A 19,323-nucleotide genomic window follows, 5' to 3' on the forward strand; every position below is an offset into this window, starting at 1 on the left:
AAAAAAAAAAAAAAAAAAAAAAAAAAAAAAAAAAAAAAAAAAAAAAAAAAAAAACTAATTTTCTCTTTTTTTTCATTCAATTTTAATTCGTTAAATATAAATACCCCGTCTTCATCCTCTCCCGCCATGAACATGGCTCATCTCGACACCGACCTCGCTTCCATCGACCACCTTCACTCCACCAAGTCCCTCATTTCTGCTCTCAATTTGCTCTCCCGGAACCTCCCGCTTCCTCCCGACCTCTTTCAAGCTGTTTCTTCTATTTATTCCGCTCCTCACCATGAACAAACCGGTGCTCGGATTTATTCGGTATTTATTCTCGATTCTCTTTTTATGTGTTTTTGGTTTTCGATGTTGTCGGTTGTGGAATTCTCCGGCTCTTGCTTTAGGGTTTTGTCTGGTTTGTTCACTTTTTTTGCTTGGTGATTTTGGTGAATTGGGTTTTTTTCAATTATGCTTGCCTTTGCTGCTGTAATTGTGTCCTTCTCGTTTACTTACCGATTTCTTTTGTGGAATGTTGACGTGTTAACTCATGTCTTGAGTGCAGTTGGTTATGTGTAATGGATTAATAGATGTAGGGTGGCCAATTGTGAAGGTTTAGAAATGTTAAACATGTTGTACATGTAACTTGAGATATTAACTTATGTCTGGACTCTAGTTAGTTTGTGTAATGGCTTAACTGTTGCAAGATGGTAATTGTGAAGATATGGATTTTCTTTTTCTTTTGTGAATGTTTAAACAGATCTTGGTTGAGCCAATGTTACAAGTTTATAGGAAGGTGACAATTTAGGGTATTCTAAGTAGTTGAGGAAATAATTTATTTTGTGTACAATCAATATTGTGTTGTTTTTCTGATTGTTACTATGCCTATTAACATCTTGAATGCTGTATTGATGTTCCTGGTACAGGATGAGCTTATAGATTCTGTTCAAGAGGATATATTGACTGACCTTAGAGATGCTTTGGCAAAGCAGCGTTCAAGTTGCATAACTGGTTCTGGGTTGGAACGTTCAAGAGAAGAGCGTTATCGAGGTTGCATACAACACCGGTTGAATGATCTAGAAGGTGATTGATACAATTTGAGTGATTGAACTTTCCTTCTCATCATGCTCTGTTGGCCATTGCTCCTTAATGCCAAACTCATAAAATAACAGTGTTAATTATAACGACGTGTGAACAGAAGCACTACATTTATGTGTTGTGCTGCATTAGCGGTTATGACTTATTGCTCTATTGCTTGCTTTGAGCTGTTGGTTAACGGTTCGTTCAATGACTCTTTATTTGTTACTTGTTTATGTACTAATCTTGATCCAGAGTTGCCATCAAGTAGAGGGGAGAACATACAAACAAAGTGCTTACTTGAACTATATGGATTGAAGGTAATCTTGCTGTTGAAATTATTTTTGACGTCTTGGTTTGATTGTGTATACTTTCCTCCAAGAAAAGCTTTAGGTAGTGTTTATTTTAATGATTTTTTGTTAACAATTGTCCAAATTTGGCTTAAATATTAAAACATACGGTCAACATATTGGTTATTTTCTTGCGTAGCTTGAGTATTGACATTTTGTTGATGATGATAAATCGGTATACCTGTACACAATTTCTTCCGGTATTGATCGATGCAGTCATTTCATGGCAGTTACTAGATTTGCAAAAAAAGGTACGATCTCATGTAAGTTCAGAGTACTGGCTTCGAGCAACTTGTGCACATCCAGACAAACAATTATTTGATTGGGGCATGATGCGATTGCGCCGTCCACCATATGGCATAGGAGATGCTTTTTCCATGGAAGCTGATGATCAATTGTGGAGGAAGCGGGATGCTGAGGTTATTTTCCTTTGACAATCATTTATGTTTTTCTTTCACGTTCCTCGGAATATTTGACTCTGTGCACCATGGGTGATATACATATAGACTGTTACTTTAAAGTTACTCTAGGGGTTCATTTTTGGCTATTAAAAGCTGATTAAAAATGCATATGCAACATTTGGCTGGAAAGGAATCATAGACTTTCTGTCATAATTTTTATCTTAGGGGTGGGAAACTTAGGACTTTATTCGGTACAGGGCTTCTTTAAGTAATGCCAACTTGAGTAATTTTTGTGATCCCCTAGGTATGTTTGGAGCCTTGGGTTGATGCCTTTTTCTATCGCCCTTGCATATATTTGTTCTTATGAAATATACCACTTTCTGTCCAAAAAAAAAATGCATATCCAACAAATGCTCATGCAAACTTGGAGAATCACGAGAAAGTGTTAGCTCAAGAAACAATTAGAAAAAATATATGATTTTGTGTACGAAAAAGGAAAAGACATATTATCTCCAATGCAATTGCTTGTTGTAATGATATAGAAGAAACTTGTTTTTGCAGAGGACATCAAGGTTAGAAGAGGAGGAGAAGAGCCAAATCGAGACTAGGAAAAGAAAGTTTTTTGCTGAGATACTGAATGCTGTTCGTGAATTCCATTTACAAATTCAAGCTTCTATAAAACGTCGGAAACAGAGAAATGACGGAGTTCAGGTATTGCCTCTTTAAATTCTGTCCGTTTCTTAAATTTGATTTTGCAAAGAGGAGATTCTTTTACTTGGAACTATTCTTCTAATATACAATTCAGCTCTGGTGCATTTTACTTATGTTAGGAGGGAGGGGTTAATTATGGTTGGCTCTTGGCTGGTAGATAGGGGTTAGGACAATGAACTGCGCTTGTTGGGTAGATATGATGAGTGGATGTTATTGGTATTTCTAGGAGTGAACATAAATTATTCATGATTTAGAAAAGTTGTTGGGATAACAGCAGTCTTTCAATTACCTTGCACCTTGAAAAATGATCCATCACATGATATTATGACAGGCATGGCATGGAAGACAAAGGCAACGTGCTACAAGGGCAGAAAAATTGAGGTTCCAAGCACTAAGGGCAGATGATCAAGAAGCTTACATGAGATTGGTCAAGGAGAGCAAGAATGAACGATTAACAACACTTCTTGAAGAAACAAACAAACTACTTGTTAACTTGGGTGCTGCCGTTCAAAGACAGAAAGATTCTAAACTCTCTGATGGCATTGAGGCCCTGGATGAATCTGATGTTGATTTAACCGATTTGGATTCTTCAAAGAATGCAACCCCTCAAGATTTACTCATGGATGAAGATTTAGATGCCATTGATTCTGACCGCAATGATGAAAGTGGTGATTTGCTTGAAGGGCAGCGACAATATAACTCTGCAATTCATTCAATTCAGGAAAAGGTACCCAAGAAATTCATATGTATTGTATTGCTTTTATCTTGTATGGTGGATCCATTTTTCTGATCCATAATCCTCATGTTACACTACGTGGAATTCAGGACTCAATGAACGTTTGAAATCCTATTAAGTTCATTTTCTGAATGTATACTTCAGTTTAAGTGAAAGTAAATTCTGATAGTTTATAAGATATTGTTAACGTGCCCATCCGAGCATAGCTCAGTAGACGACATCAATTACCATCCCAAAAGTTGATCCTCCACCCCGTAGTCGTTGAACTCGAACTTGAAAAAAATACATACTTTCCTCTCTGTTCTATATTTTCTTGTACTCTTTTACATTTTCATCTGTTTGATTGCTGGTGCATTATTTCAAATTAATTCACTCTCTTTTTTAATGCATATTTCCAAAGAGTTTTAGGAGAACTTAGAATCAAATTACTATAATTCTACAGGTCACTGAGCTGTTAGAAATTTCTATGAATTGGGAAGTCTGACCAATAATTCAATTCTACAGGTGACTGAGCAGCCTTCCATGCTACAAGGAGGAGAGTTGAGGCCCTACCAAATAGAAGGACTTCAGTGGATGGTTTCGTTATTCAATAACAATCTGAATGGAATATTGGCTGATGAAATGGGACTGGGAAAAACAATACAAACAATCTCATTGATAGCGTACCTCATGGAATATAAGGATGTGACTGGACCTCATCTAATAGTTGCTCCCAAGGCAGTACTGCCAAACTGGATTCATGAATTCACAACATGGGCCCCGAGGTTCGGAATAACTTTTTCCCTCATCTCTCTAGCACATTCTTTTCGTTCACTCTGGAATCATTCTTGTTTTTGTTTCATATCCAGTATTGTTGCTGTTCTTTACGACGGACGTCAGGAGGAGAGAAAGGCTATAAAGGAGGAGCTGTTGAGCGAAGGAAAATTTTGTGTCTTGATTACACATTATGATCTCATTATGCGAGATAAATCATTTTTGAAGAAAGTACATTGGTATTATATGATTGTTGATGAAGGTCATCGGCTGAAAAATCGTGATTGTGCTCTTGCACAAACACTTGCAGGGTATGATACTAATACCAGACATGTCGTTTTCTTTACCTCGGTATATCAAGTATTATTTTCTTTCCGAGCTTGAAATATTTTTTAGTAGCATCTGTTAATGGTAGGTCTCTTTCTTTTTGGCGGAAATACACTTTTCAGGAGAGCTTGTTTATTTAGTTTTCTTTTCTATATATTTTTTTTACTGTAGGAGATACTTTTCTCAAAATCACGCCTTAATTGTCCTTCAAATTTTATGAATTGAAGCATAGAAGTTAGACTTTTATATATTTGAAACATTTCCCTGTTTGCAGCTACCAGATCAAACGTAGACTTCTCTTAACTGGTACACCTATCCAGAACAGTTTGCAGGAATTATGGTCCCTGCTTAATTTTCTCCTGCCCCATATATTTAATTCTGTCCAGAATTTCCAGGAGTGGTTTAATGCGCCATTTGCAGATCGGAGTGATGTTACTCTGACTGATGAAGAAGAGTTACTGATCATTCGCCGTCTGCATCATGTATTGTCTATTTCCTTTTCTTCCACGTTTAAGGCTTTCATTTTTTTGTTTGTCTGGCTTTCTAATATATCTCCCTTTAGGTTATTAGGCCATTCATATTGAGGAGGAAGAAGGATGAAGTGGAGAAGTATCTACCCGAGAAGTCACAAGTCATACTCAAATGTGATATGTCAGCATGGCAGAAAGTATACTATCAACAAGTCACTTCTATTGGCAGAGTTGACACTGGTATGTTGTATGTACTTAGCTTGGGAATTTCATTTATTTTTCTATTCAACCGCTAGCAGATATTGTCTTATTTGGGTTTTCCCTTTTGGGCTTTCCCTCAAGGATTTTAAAACGCGTCTGCTAGGGAGAGGTTTCCACACCCTTATAAAGAATGCTTCATTCTTCTCCCCAACTGATATGGGATCTCACAATCCACCCTCTTTCAAGGCCTAGCGTCCTCATTTCGTTCCCTTCTCTAATCGATGTGGGCGTGGGACTCCCAATCCACCCCCTTCGGGGTCTAGCGTCCTTGCTAGCACACTAACTCACGTCCCCCCCCTTCGGGGCTCAACCTCCTCGCTGGCACATCCCCCGGTGGCTGGCTCTGATACCATTTGTAATAGCCCAAACCCACCGCTAGCAGATATTGTCTTCTTTGGGTTTGCCCTTTTGGGCTTCTACTCAAGATTTAAAACGTGTCTGCTAGGGGGAGGTTTCCACACCCTTATAAAGAATGCTTCATTCTCCTCTTATAAAGAATGCTTCGTTCTCCTCCCCAACCGATGTGGGATCTCACAATCCTACTCCCTCTTATGACGCTTGCTATATATTTAGGTTTATCTTTTCTGTATTTTTTAATTTATTTGCATGCTCTGGTTGCAGTTCATGTAAATTTTTTCACTACATTAATGAACACTATTCCCTTGGCAGGTTCTGGCAAATCAAAGTCCCTACAAAATTTAACAATGCAGCTGAGGAAGTGTTGTAATCATCCGTATCTTTTTATTTTGGGAGATTATAATATTTGGCGCAAGGAGGAGATCATCAGAGCTTCTGGGAAATTTGAATTACTGGACCGTTTACTCCCAAAGCTACATAGAGCTGGGCATAGAGTCCTGCTTTTCTCACAAATGACCCGTCTTATGGACATTCTTGAAATTTATCTTCAGCTCCACGACTTTAAATATCTGCGACTTGATGGTTCGACAAAGACTGAAGAAAGAGGGACTTTAGTGAAGCAATTTAATGCCCCAGATTCTCCAGTCTTCATGTTTCTTCTAAGTACTCGGGCTGGTGGTTTAGGTTTGAACTTACAAACTGCAGATACTGTTATTATCTTTGACAGTGATTGGAATCCTCAAATGGACCAGCAGGCAGAGGATCGGGCTCATCGCATCGGTCAGAAAAAGGAAGTAAGGGTGTTTGTTCTGGTTAGTGTTGGATCAGTTGAAGAGGTAATCCTGGAGCGTGCAAAACAAAAGATGGGGATTGATGCCAAGGTTATCCAGGCTGGACTTTTCAATACAACTTCAACAGGTTTGTTATTTTAGTTACCTTACAATGCCATTTTGTTCAAAACTAGTGGTAGGTTTTTTTCTTTTTTTCCTTTCCTTCTTGTTTTGTACTTGAGAGGTTGACAATTTGTAAGATCCCACATCGATTGGGAAGAGAACGAAACACCCTTTATAAGAGTGTGGAAACCTCTCCCTAGCAGACACGTTTTAAAAACCTTGAGGGGAATCACGAAAGGGAAAGCCCAAAGAGGACAATATCTGCTAGCGGTGGGTTTGAGTTGTTACAAATGGTATCAGAGCCACACACTGGACGATGTACCAGTGAGGAGGTTGAGCTCTGAAGGGGGGTGGACACGAGGTGGTGTGCCAACAAGGACGCTGGGCTTCGAAGGGGGTGGATTGAGGGTCCCACATCGATTGAAGAAGGGAACAAGTGCCAGCAAGGACATTGGGCCTCGAAGGAGGGTGGATTGTAAGATCTCACATAGGTTGGGGAGGAGAACGAAACACCCTTTATAAGGGTGTGGAAACCTCTCCCTAACAGACGCGTTTTAAAAACCTTGAGGGGAAGTCCGAAAGGGAAAGTCCAAGGAGGACAATATCTGCTATGGGTGGGCTTGGGCTTGAGCTGCTACACAATTTTTGGGGGAGGTTGAGAGACCGTGGAGGAGGTTTAGGAGGTAGTTAGGTAAATGCGTCCAGCATCTGTTAAATGGTTCTTCTGTAATTATGGGTTTGAATTGATTCTTTTGATTGAAGTCCTTTTCAGTAGTTAGTGTTTTTTTGTATGCTTTTATATATTCTTTCATTTTTCTCGATGAAAGCTCGATTTCTTACCCAAAAGAATTTAGTTTCACGCTGAAGATTGAATAAACAACATTGTTCGATGACTATATATACTGCCTTCAGCACATTAATTTCTGGTTTTCTGTTCTCTTGGTTCTCCCTCCATCTGTTTCTTTCAGCTCAAGACCGAAGAGAGATGTTGGAGGAGATTATGCGTAGAGGAACAAGCGCGCTTGGAACTGATGTACCAAGTGAGAGAGAAATCAATCGCCTTGCAGCTCGATCAGACGAAGAATTTTGGCTGTTTGAGAAAATGGATGAAGAAAGAAGACAGAAGGAGAAATATAGATCTCGTTTAATGGAAGAACACGAGGTACCTGAATGGGTGTACTCAGTACCAGACAGTAATGAAGAGAAGAACAAGGGTTCGGAACTTGTCGGTGTTGCAGGAAAACGAAAAAGGAAGGAGGTGGTTTATGTGGATACATTGAGTGATTTGCAGTGGATGAAGGCTGTAGAAAATGGAGAAATTCCAAACCTTTCAATGAAAGGAAATAGAAGAGAGACTCCCACACGTGAAGGCAGTGCATCAACCAGCAATATCACCAGCACAAGAGCAGAGGATAAGCTGATAGAATATGATGATAACGTGCCGCTAATGAGTGAGGGAACAAGTGAAGACAAGTCTGGTTTAGAACCAACCCCAGAGGAACAGAAGTCAGAAGTGGGGACGAGTATTAGAAAACACGAATTCCTGGCCGAGTCGGGAAGTGAATGGAGTCGATGCGTAATAACGTGGAAAGCACACAAGAAGAAGCGATCGAGCTATGTCCAGAGTTCTTCAGATTCTAGACATAACTCGAATGGAAGAGGAAACGGATGGGCTTGATTTCTTTATTCAAATGTCGAGGTCGATCGATCCCGCAAATGGGGAAAGAGCGCCATTACTTCAGCTTCGTCTCCAAGTTCAGCTCTGCAACTGATACTCCATAGATAACCCTTTGCTGAACATTTGAAGGACAAGAAATGAATGACAGTGATCAAGAGCTCTTCCTCATTGCCTCCACTCAACTTCTTTCCATTCAATGTGTCTGTAAAATTTCTCATGTTTGCTTCACACAGCAGTTTGTGGGCGGACATATTTACATAGATATAGACTACCTTGCTCTCCCAGTACACCAGTTATGTAATAGTTCAAGATCATCGCTAGTAGATATTATCTTTGAATTTTCTATTAAGGTTTTTAAAACGTTAAGGAGAGGTTTTTAAAACAAGTCTGCAAGAAAGAGGTTTTCACACTTTTATAAAAAATGTTTCGTTGTTCTTTTCCCCGTGTAGATCTCACAAGAGTAGATAAATATTAAGAGATAGTAACAATGATATCTAGATTAATCATTTTAAAATTTTATAGATGAAGATAGATATTTTGAAAGTTCAAAAAATTACCATTAAGCCAACTTGTGGGGTTTTTGTTGTTCACCGTTGAACTTCTTACATGTAAGATGTGACGTTCGAAAAAATTAAGAGTATTTGGATCGAATTACATCTTAATACGATTAAATTTGAAGATACTAAATTATTGTTAATAAGTACTGAAAATAACTAATATTTACGGTTTATACACCAACAAGATGCAACTTTTTTTTTTTTTTTTTGAGACTTGATCATAGGAACGTATTTCATTTGATGATGTTTTAAGAATTTTACCCGAAAACATTTTAAATTTACATATTGATTTGAGCAATCGTTTTTAATCTTAAAAGTAGTTCAAGACAAGTAGGATAATGTAGCCACGTCGAATAGAATGTTTGAGCCATCATTTTTAGTGGATTTTGAACGTTTTTTTCGTGAGTTCAGCAAAAGAGAACGTAAAATTTGAAGTTTTGACCTCTTGATTTAGTGCAATCTACGGTAATCCGTTTAATATTTTTCGTATTTATAGTCATTAAATTGGAAAAAAAAAAATTATTATTTTAGTAAAGGCAATAACTTAATGGAGGACATTTTTTATTCAATATATCATAAATATATGAGAAATCAATATATGGTAAGCAAGAATTTGAAATAAAACAACATTGGTAAGAAAATAAATCATATTAAATTTAAATAATTTAAATAAAATAACTAATTTTTTAAATATATGAGAAAACATGCGCCCATAGTTGTGAAAGTGGGCCCCGCAAAAAGAACTTTTGTCAACTTAGATCAACGGTTGATTAGGATAGTGTGGGCCCATAGGTGGTCGTGGGAGCATGTCAGATGTTAACAACTCCACCAGCTACCGGACCTACAGGTAACCATTTTGTTCCTTTTTGAAAAAAAAAAAAAAAAAGAATTAAATAAATAATTTTGAATAGATCAATAAAAGCTCATTAATTGCCAAATATATTTATCTTATTGTTGGAAAAGACGCACCAAATTTCAACCTACCCTTTCATACTAACCCATTTGCCATTATCCCATATAATAATATTTCTAAAATATATCATTATTTTAAAAAATTGTTCAATTATCATTTTCATTTAATTTTTATGGGTTAGATTTTATTTATATTGTTATTTTTATTTAAACCAGAAAATAATTATCAACTTATATTTTCTATTAATATAATTAGATATGACAAAACTAAAGAAACAGAAATTTGTTTTTTTTTTTTTTTTTTGTAAAAATGGTTTAAAAAATGAAATGAAATAAAAAAAACATAATTTAAATAAAATTACATATTTAGTCATCCAACTAAATTGTATCTAATAAATTAGCTTCTAATTTTATTTAAATTTTAAAAAATGTTAATTAAAAGCTGGAAACTTCAGGGGTAAAATGGTAATTCAACATAAAGAAAATAAAAGAATAATAATAATAATAACCGCCATGGCTGACCGGGGCAGGATTTCCCGCGTTGATGAATGGATATTTAACTGATGCCTTCCTCTTCCCCAACTCCACTAGCTTCCATATTCCTTTCTTGCATCTTGAACAGAAGACTCATTCCTCTTCGAAATTCTTCAATCAAGTTCTCTCTCAACTCTCCCATGGCGGGTCTTTCTTCCGCCATGGCCCTTTTCGTCTTCCTTCTCCTGTGCTTTTCCTTCTTTTCACTGTCTCATTCCCTCAGAGGTACGCCATTTCCGCTTCTCTTTACTCTCTCTCTCTTCTTTTCTTTATTCTTACTTTCCTCCTCTCTTTTCAGGCTTTTTCATCGATTGCGGCTCCTCTGCTCCGACCACTCACGGTGGCCGCACCTGGCAATCCGATGACGGCTTCGTCTTCAGTGGAATCAACAAGAACGTCACCGGTCCCGTTCTTGACCCTACGCTTTCCACTGTGCGCTCCTTTCCTAGGGTTCTTAATCGTAAATTCTGCTATGTTGTTGGACCGGTTTTTCGTACCCGGAGGTATATGGTTAGAACGACTTACTACTATGGCGGAGTCAACGGCCTTGATTCGCCGCCGGTTTTCGATCAGATTGTTGATGGGACTGTTTGGAGCATGGTGAATACTACCGAGGATTATGCTCTGGGATTGACGTCCTATTACGAGGGGATTTTTGAGGCGAAGGCGAGGTCGATAACTGTGTGCATTGGTTCCAATATGTATACGGATTCGGACCCTTTTCTTTCTGCCTTGGAGGTTGTGACCTTGGAGAATTCTCTTTACAATACGACGGATTTCAACAACTACGGCTTGCGCTTGGTTGCTAGGCATAGTTTTGGGTACAACGGATCCAACTTACGGTATGTTTTAGAAAAGGGGAAATTTTTGAATGCTTCTTTTGACTTTCCATGTTCTAATCTTTTGGCAACTAGGGAATTTGATAGTTTTTGCTGACATGAATTTGATCTAATGAGCTAATAAATATCATTCTTGGTGTTCTTGACGTTTTCTTTGTATTTCGTTTTTTTAACTATCATTCTTGGTGTTCTTCCCTTTTTGGGAATCAATAGGCATCCAGACGATCAATTTGATCGATTTTGGCAACCATTTGGGAATAGCAGTGGGAACGTAACCAGTAGAACTGTATCTGCCTCTGGTATATGGAATCTCCCTCCATCAAAGATATTTGAAACAGAGCTGAAGACTGATAAACTGGAACCATTGGAGCTGAACTGGCCTCCTATTTCTCTTCCAGGACCAGAAAGCAATTTCACTTATTACATTGCGCTGTACTTTGCTAATGATCATGCTTCATCATCCGATAATTTGAGAGTGTTTAACATAAGTGTGAATGGCATAAAATATTACGGCGATCTAAATGCATCTTCAGCCGGTCATGTCGTTTTTGCTAGTCAGTGGCCTCTTCATGGTCTAACAAATATTACGTTGACTCCCTCTCCTTTGTCAAAACTTGGTCCATTGATCAACGGTGGGGAACTTTTTCACCTTGTGTCTCTTGGAGAAAGAACTCATGCAAAAGATGGTATGTAACATTTTTCTTTTTCATTTTTTTTTTTTTATGTATGTTATTTGCCAACCATCTTTTATGGAGGCATATGGGTAGCTATCTAATTGCATTTCATAGGTTCTTTATCCGCATATGGATATATATATATGTAGAACTTTTTTTCTTTTTATTTTTATGTGTGTGTGTGTGTGTGATATGAGCTAACCATCTTGTATGGAAACATATGGGTTTATATCTAATTGCAGTTCATAGCTTTTTCTTGATGTTAAAGGGGAGATCAATTTGAACTTGATCATATATCCTGTTTCTCGTCATTTTAGATGCCTTGTGAGTTCTCATGCAGTTCTAAATGTTTTTAGCAATATGCCTGATTGTATTTCAATTGCTATTTAGTATGTTGTAAATCATTTCCCATTCTTCTGATGTTTTTTTTTGGTTAGTTGTAACCATCATAACATTCGCTAGTTTCTGATCATAGTTGTCAATCTGGAGAGAGTAAAAGAAAGTCTGAAAAATCCACCACCTGATTGGAATGGCGATCCATGCTTCCCCCATGAATATCGCTGGACAGGAATTACATGTTCTGGTGGCTCTCGAAATCGTGTGGTTACCTTGTGAGTTTGTGCTCTTTGTGGCTTTTAAATTTTATATTTCATATTCACTTCATGTTAACAAACTGCTTCTGTTTTCTTTATGTCAGAAACCTTACAAATATGGACCTTTCAGGATCCTTATCATCAAGCATTGCCAATCTTACTGCGTTGTCGGGAATGTTAGTTTTATGATAGACCTTTTGAGTTAATGGAATTAAACAATGAAGTTTTCTAATTTCCAGTTCTGTCTTTTGCAGCTGGCTTGGAAACAACAGTTTGTCTGGAACGATTCCTGATCTCAGTCCTCTGAAGTTGTTGGAAATAGTGTATGTTCTGGACTTCTCCTTTTTATTCCATTTATTACTGGGCACCTGAAAGCGATTGAATTGTTGCATATGAAAATATATCATGGCGGTCTCATTGAAGTGTTGTCATGGTTTCACAAGGTGGCTATAATATTCGGTTTTATCACTTAGCTGTTCTTAGTATACTGTGTTCATTACCTGCCCTGAATATCTCAACAGAGTTGGCTCCCTGAATATAGTGTTTTACCTTTATCAATTTTGTTTGTGGATTCATCTTGTTGACCTTCTTATAACTTTTTCTGTTCAACTTATATCACAATTATTGATATTGTGTCTTTTCCTGTGAAGGCATTTGCAAGAGAATAATTTCAGTGGAGAGATTCCATTGTCACTTGGAAACATACCACGCTTGCGGGAATTGTAAGTTTAATTGCACTATTTCATTGCTTAAAGATTCAGTGTCATTCCTTGGTTTGGGAAAATCTATTATAGAAGTTGGATGCATTTTACAAATTGTTTATCCTAAAAATTAATCATTGCTGAGGGAGTATGCTGCTCTGCTACAGACTTCTTGATGTACAATTCTCATGCTTCTGACTGCATTGCCTTTACATAGTAGTTTGAAATGAAGAAATTTTTTAGCCCAATGCTCATTGTTTTATTCATAAGTTAGGTTATATAATGACTTGAGTATTAGCCACCTTCTTTGGGGTTGATTGGAAATATGTATCCGTAGAGTGGGGATATTTTTCTCCCATGTGTTTCAAATTATTTGGAGCATAATTGCTGTGCCATGTTTGGTTACCACGTGTTTCAACTTCTTAGATGCTAAGTTGAGTTTGAGAGGCAAAAGATAGGGTGGTGCTGAAGTAACTAATTCTTCATTTATCATTTTTGTTCTTTCTGGTGTAATTGTTGTCCTCGCCTTATCCGAATCCTAGAAATATATCATACAACTTGATCAACTCTCGCATCTCTATAAGTTTGGTCCGATTTTCACCTTTTTCTGTTCTGTTTCATCTTTTGTGAACATTTCTTAAATTTTTTATTGAATGGTAAATTTAACAGCAATTAATTGATTTGTTGTTCATTTGGCTCGTTTTGCTCTTATCCTAGGTTCTTATACAACAATAATTTGACCGGTGAAGTTCCTCAAAGTCTTCTTAATAAACAACTGAATCTAAGGTACTTGCTAACTGCCCATAAACTTCTGCATCAAATTTTCCCAGGTGCCCATTTTTTTCTAACTTTGTAATTTGGTTTATCAGGATTTTTCCGGGGAACCATCTGTTGGCGCCACCACCTCCTGCTTAGCAATTTGTTTTTTGTATTTTTTTTTTTTTATCCTAAAGGGTAAATGTAAAGCTTATTGTTTACTCGTGTATAGTACTGTTCGGGTAAACATTTTGGCCTGTAAGTTCTTCAAGGAAATTGTGACATACCATTTTGTGCCATATCCTTCTTTATTGTAAACTGTATAAGCTAACATGCCTGGATGGTCCAAGCGACTTTATTCTTTGATTTATTGTCCATGTATTGAAGGACCAAGATTACTATTCTCCCATATGTAATTGTTCTTGTTAATAATCGTTTTGGGTTTGATAAAGAATTCTCAGCTTTGTAGTGTTACATATTTAATTTAGTGGGTGTAGTAGCTGATCCACTCTGTTTGTCGTGGCAGTCAACCGAGCTTAGCTGTATCAGTATGCTTCCTCTTCATTTGTCGCTTTCACTTGTTTCTTCTGTATTCATCTTTATTGAATCATTTGTCCTGCTCTTCTGACTGTCTCGTCTGTTAGATTACTCTGGCCACATCTCCTCTACCCGAAATTAATTCAGTTTCAAAACATGCATGCCCTTTTCAATTAATGTCAGATGTGCAGATACAGCTTCTGCACCACTGCTTCGGAATTCATACATGGTGGGGGTACCATTGAGCGATGAAAGTTATGCAGTCTCCCAAATAATTTCTTGCAAAAAGCAATTCAGGTTCGACTCGGATCTGTATGCTTATATTTATCTATTTATTTGTGTCATTTTAACGTTTAATATGAAAATCTGATGCCTTTGAAGATAATTTTGGACCCAGGTTCGATTCTGGAAACTGCTATTGTATTGGACCCACTGATCCGAGGCTGCTGCATCCAGCATGTGACATCAAACTGTTCACTGTCAAATTTTGCTATTCAAGAGGACAAAAGATGAAGTGTAACACTAAAAAGGTATGTGGAAGCAAAAATGCATTATGTGATTAATCAAGGAATAGCAACAAACAAAAACTAGAGGTCAGCATTTACAATCGTAGATTATTAGATCCACCGCCATAATCAACCTTAATCCATACACCCAAAATGAAAGATGAAATTTTGTCAAGAAATGATAGAGACAGAGAGAAGGGGAGGGAGAGAGGGAGATTAACATGTTGGAGTAGACTTGATGAGATCTTGAGCTGCTGACTTTTAGCTAATTTCATCTTCTTTCTCATCTATCAAATCTTCCTTTCTTAAGTGGGAACAAGGGTGGCAAAACACTGCTCTTCACCTGTGTGCAGATTGGCACATTAATCATAGGCCTTATTCTTATACTTGCTGATCTTGTCCTTTCCAAACCCTTCTTTATCCTCTTTATGTTCTTCTCTTTGTTTCCTGTTGTCCCTTCCTCAGATGTGGCTGCATCCGCCATGGACCTGGAAGAAGACGACGACGAGGACGAAGAAGAAGACGGCGACAGTGCAGATGAAGTGCGTTGCTTCTTCAACCTCAACAATTCTTTCCACAGAACAGTGCATTTTGGGGGCCTCGGAGATGGGTCGTCGTCAAGGAACCAATTCACCTTGTTCTCCGCCTCCTTGTTTACCTCTATCTCCACCAAGTCTTCTTCATCTACATCTTTTGGAGATTTGAGGCTGATCTTGTTGAGCCTCTCTGCTTGCTGCATTTGCCAAAAGGGAAGAAGCTTCCCTTCAAAGAAAAGCTCGTCTGCCGTAAGCATGGAGTGGCTGCTTACTTGATTAGAAAGAAACTCAAAATCAGCACTCCTTGCCAGCCTCTCTGATCTCTCCTTCTTCTGCCTCTCGCAAATTTCTTGATCTCTCTCTATCTGGGAATGAGGGGTTATGGAAATGAAGTTGCTTTCATCAAGAAACTCAGAAGAGAAGGATATCCGAGGACTGGAATTTGGTTCTATGGATGAAGAAGGTGGCGATGTTTGAACACTGTCTATTGAAACCATTTTTGTGTGTAGGGGTGTGGGTGTTTGGATTCCGGGAAATGGGGAAGGAAAATGATTGTGTCAGAGGTGGGAAAGTTGGGTAAATGAGGAGAGTTTGGAAATGGAGGAGATTTATAGATTAGAAGGAAGGAAAAGTAAGATGTTTAAAAAGGGGTAAGTGGTCTGGTGAAGCCGAAACAAGCAAGGTGTAGGTTGAAGAAGGTGGAGATTATGATATGAAAGCAAGCAGCACATGGACACCTAGGGCTCTAGGGAAGAAGCTACCTGACAAAAAGGCCCTCTTTAGCAATATATAATTACTATTCTTTTGCATGGCTAACTCTTCTTCTATGAACTACTCCCTCTTATCTTCCACTTGATTCCTCATTTATTAGAATATACCTCCAAATAATCCAATCCCACGTTCTTACATTATTACATATTATCCTTGTCCCTCCCTTGGCCTATTAGTGTGCTTCTTCAAGTAAAGGGATCTAAATCTTTAGCTTTTAAGATATGGGTCGGGTTGAGTTGAGTTTGTTTATTTACAGGTTTCCTCACCTTTTAGCTACGTAGTGATTAAGGAAGGTAACTATGTTGTACTAGTTCGAGTTTCTTTCAGTATATCATTGTCTTTCAAATGGTTTTGTTTAGATTAGCAAGTGATATTTTGAATTTAACAACTTGGTTGATAACGTATATCTTAACTAAATGAAGTATACTAGAGTTGACAGGAAGTTATTGAAGATGATGAAGTATACTCGTAATCCATATTGGAGTTGTTTTTTAGTACTATCAGATTTCAACCTCTAATTTCAAGGGGTTTTGTCTACTCTTTTTTAACATGGTTTGAGGAAAAAGAACAAACTTTTCATTGCTGCAACGCTCCCCCCGAAGCTTTATATAGATAATATATATTGGTAAAAGCTATAAAACATGGAGGAAAAAGAGGAAGAAAAAGGTCGAAGTATGATTGATTGAAACCCCAACACTAAAATAAAAATATAAAAAGGGTTTTTGCTTGGTTTGACTCAAAGCTTCAACGTGTAAATGGAAGGATTCTGAAGCATCCATGTGGTCTTCACATGATAGTAATTTTAATTTTCATCAACCCATGTGATTACGAGTTACCGATACTGCCCTTCCAATCACCCTCTCTTCTCATGCAATTCAAGGGCTTTCTTGTCATTTCACATCAAATTGGTTGAATTAATATTAAAAGCTTTGGTTAAGATTTGGAGGCTTTGATTAATATCCAGACAGCTAATAAATATAGGGCTTAATTTTGGGTTATTCTATTATTAAAGTAATATTAAAAATATAAAAATAGTTTTTGTTTTTGTTTTGATTATCTCTATGCGCATAGCACAATGTTCCAAGCTCTCTTTTATGTGCCCCTCTTCTTCTTTTGCTCCATTATTGAGAGGAGACACTAATATTACAGCTTTTCTTTGTCAGAATTAATTAATTAATTAGTTCATTAATTAAAACGCCCATAATTGCATTGGATTAAAGTGAAATCATCATTATAATGCCCACACAGGTGAGAGATTTAAAATAATTAAATAAATTCGATGATTAATACGATACATTTTTTACTGCTCCTATATATACACGTAATTTTAATATTTTTATCGAATTTAATCCATAAAATATAATGCAAATAAGCTTTATATATAATTATTAGTTTGACCTTTGAGAGTGAAATTGGGTTTTCTCCAAAATATATATATAAATATATTAATAAAAGGTTTAATCTTAATAAAAGAAATAGAAAATAATTTAAAATTGAATAAATAAAAGTGAGAAAGTTTTAAAAAAATGACATACGATAGAGACAAAATTATATAAGTTTGTATGATTAATGAGCATGTGGCAAATGAACTGACCAGATATTTCTTCTCTCAAATTTAGTTGTCGGTTTCAATTATTTAAATCATTTATTCCATAATTAAGGACTTGTTTATTTTAATAACCATTTAGTATTTAACTTTTCATTTTTTAAAATTAAATCATTTATTACTTCTGTCAGTAAATTTATTTATTTTATTGTCTACTTTTTAGATATATTTTCAAAAAATTAGAAAATAATGATTTTTGTTTTTCAAGTAATTAATTATAATAAGTTGGAACGGTGGCAGCTGCTGTGCCGCCATTAAAGTCAACTCTCTCAGGGTAATTCCAAATATCTACAAAATAAAATTTTGATTTTGTGGGCCTTACTGGACTTTGATGGTCCTTTAGTGGGCCATCTCAAATGGCCCAAAACAAAATAAAAACAAATGGCGTCGCCCGGGTTCGAACCGGAGACCTTCAGTGTGTTAGACTGACGTGATAACCAACTACACCACGACACCAGATGTTATATTTGAATTTAATTATTTTTATTATTCTAACATAAAAAATAATGAAATATTAAATTTATGTTTATTTAAATATATATATATGTAATTATTCAAATACCTAACCTCTTAGTCGAGAATATATATGTTTTATGTAATTGAGCTATACTCAAGCTGAGACAAGGTGGAGCTCGTAATGTCTTCAAGAACACCTCTTGACACTCGATCTTTAAATTTTAAAATGTTTCTAACAAATATCTAGACTTTCACGATGATATATATATATATATAGTTGATGAACTTTATAAAATGTTTGAATTTCATATTTGATAGGTCACTAATCTTAATGAGATTTAGACGTTTAGTAGCATTAAACGGGAATGACATAGTTGTTGTCCAATCTATCGATGACCATAAAATGATACATTCGTGCTTCAATATTTAGGTTTGAGTGATAGTGGGTTGTTATGACGTTTGTGGACGAGCAGACAAATTACTTTAACGAGTCAAAGCAGACAATATCTGCTAGTAACAAGCTTTCACTGTTACACATATTCAGTCTCTTCCTCTTTAAGATGATGCTTCTTTTTAAGCTTCGTGTTAGTTGATTAAAAACTATAAAATTTAGACGTACAAAATCTCATAATGAAAAATATAAATATATATATATATATATATATATATATAAAAAGATTTAGACGTTTAATCTAAATCTATTAAAAAAACACACAATACTAATAAATAAATAAATAAATAAATATATATATATATATATATATATTTGAATTTGAATATATTTATAAGAAAAGGAGTGGAAATATTAAAAAAAACACACATAATTTAAAAAAAAAAATTGAAATTAAAATATTGCTTTAATTTAAAAATGGTGTAAAATATAAAATATAAAATAAATAGAATTTAGATATAAATGAATAAATGAATAGAATTTCAACCTCCCCTCAATTATCGTTAGTCTTTTATTAATAGTCACTTATTACAAAAGGCAATAATTCGTTAAGTCTTTTAATTCGATAATTAAAAGAATTAAATGATAAATATAAATCGCAACAACTTCACACAATACCAATAAATAAATGAGATTCCAAGTCGAAATCAAATCTTATAAACTCATTAATTATTGGATTTCTAATTGAGAGAATGAAATTATAGTAAGAGTCGGCCAAATTAATTGAGGATAACGACAAAATACTAATTAAAAATGCCTATCATACAAATTTCATTAAAATTATATGTTCTTTTTTATTTAAAAAACATTAATTTATCAATTTATCAAAGAAATTTCATTAAAATTTTGATAATAATTTGAATAATAAGTTTTTTTTTTTTTTTTTTTTTTTTTATAA

At 35.9% G+C, this 19,323-nt stretch overlaps 3 protein-coding genes and 1 non-coding gene across 4 annotated transcripts; 2 read left to right on the forward strand and 2 right to left on the reverse strand.

The window, feature by feature from the left end:
- The first annotated feature begins 32 nt into the window (after nt 1-32).
- Nucleotides 33-8,339, forward strand: LOC111494329 (probable ATP-dependent DNA helicase CHR12). Its single transcript, XM_023144252.1, has 12 exons — nt 33-309; nt 909-1,065; nt 1,315-1,379; nt 1,640-1,828; nt 2,372-2,521; nt 2,853-3,248; nt 3,762-4,021; nt 4,106-4,321; nt 4,612-4,819; nt 4,900-5,047; nt 5,738-6,343; nt 7,287-8,339. The coding sequence occupies exons 1-12, from the start codon at nt 127-129 to the stop codon at nt 7,994-7,996; spliced, it is 3,288 nt and encodes a 1,095-aa protein (XP_023000020.1). The 5' UTR covers nt 33-126; the 3' UTR covers nt 7,997-8,339.
- A 1,611-nt stretch (nt 8,340-9,950) lies between these two features.
- Nucleotides 9,951-14,013, forward strand: LOC111494330 (putative leucine-rich repeat receptor-like serine/threonine-protein kinase At2g14440). Its single transcript, XM_023144253.1, has 9 exons — nt 9,951-10,224; nt 10,298-10,841; nt 11,052-11,524; nt 11,988-12,123; nt 12,210-12,281; nt 12,360-12,428; nt 12,756-12,827; nt 13,524-13,592; nt 13,676-14,013. The coding sequence occupies exons 1-9, from the start codon at nt 10,029-10,031 to the stop codon at nt 13,719-13,721; spliced, it is 1,677 nt and encodes a 558-aa protein (XP_023000021.1). The 5' UTR covers nt 9,951-10,028; the 3' UTR covers nt 13,722-14,013.
- A 619-nt stretch (nt 14,014-14,632) lies between these two features.
- LOC111494331 lies at nt 14,633-15,704 on the reverse strand. Its single transcript, XM_023144254.1, has one exon. The coding sequence runs from the start codon at nt 15,636-15,638 to the stop codon at nt 14,889-14,891; it is 750 nt and encodes a 249-aa protein (XP_023000022.1). The 5' UTR covers nt 15,639-15,704; the 3' UTR covers nt 14,633-14,888.
- Nucleotides 15,705-17,900: 2,196 nt separating this feature from the next.
- TRNAV-AAC lies at nt 17,901-17,974 on the reverse strand. The gene has a single exon. It is a non-coding gene; the product is annotated as a tRNA-Val (tRNA).
- Nucleotides 17,975-19,323: the final 1,349 nt, after the last annotated feature.

This window comes from Cucurbita maxima, unplaced genomic scaffold (assembly GCF_002738345.1).
Source record: "Cucurbita maxima cultivar Rimu unplaced genomic scaffold, Cmax_1.0 Cma_Scf00020, whole genome shotgun sequence".
Taxonomy (NCBI): Eukaryota; Viridiplantae; Streptophyta; class Magnoliopsida; order Cucurbitales; family Cucurbitaceae; genus Cucurbita; species Cucurbita maxima.

Bases quoted from the DNA above. Each gene is read 5' to 3' on its own strand.
- LOC111494329 (XM_023144252.1), top strand. From the start codon at position 127: ATGAACATGGCTCATCTCGACACCGACCTCGCTTCCATCGACCACCTT. The intron at 310-908 runs GTATTTATTCTC...TTCCTGGTACAG, and splicing joins CCGGTGCTCGGATTTATTCG to GATGAGCTTATAGATTCTGT. The intron at 6,344-7,286 runs GTTTGTTATTTT...TGTTTCTTTCAG, and splicing joins TTTCAATACAACTTCAACAG to CTCAAGACCGAAGAGAGATG.
- LOC111494330 (XM_023144253.1), top strand. From the start codon at position 10,029: ATGCCTTCCTCTTCCCCAACTCCACTAGCTTCCATATTCCTTTCTTGC. The intron at 10,225-10,297 runs GTACGCCATTTC...CTCTCTTTTCAG, and splicing joins ACTGTCTCATTCCCTCAGAG to GCTTTTTCATCGATTGCGGC. The intron at 13,593-13,675 runs GTACTTGCTAAC...TTGGTTTATCAG, and splicing joins AATAAACAACTGAATCTAAG to GATTTTTCCGGGGAACCATC.
- LOC111494331 (XM_023144254.1), bottom strand. From the start codon at position 15,638: ATGGTTTCAATAGACAGTGTTCAAACATCGCCACCTTCTTCATCCATA.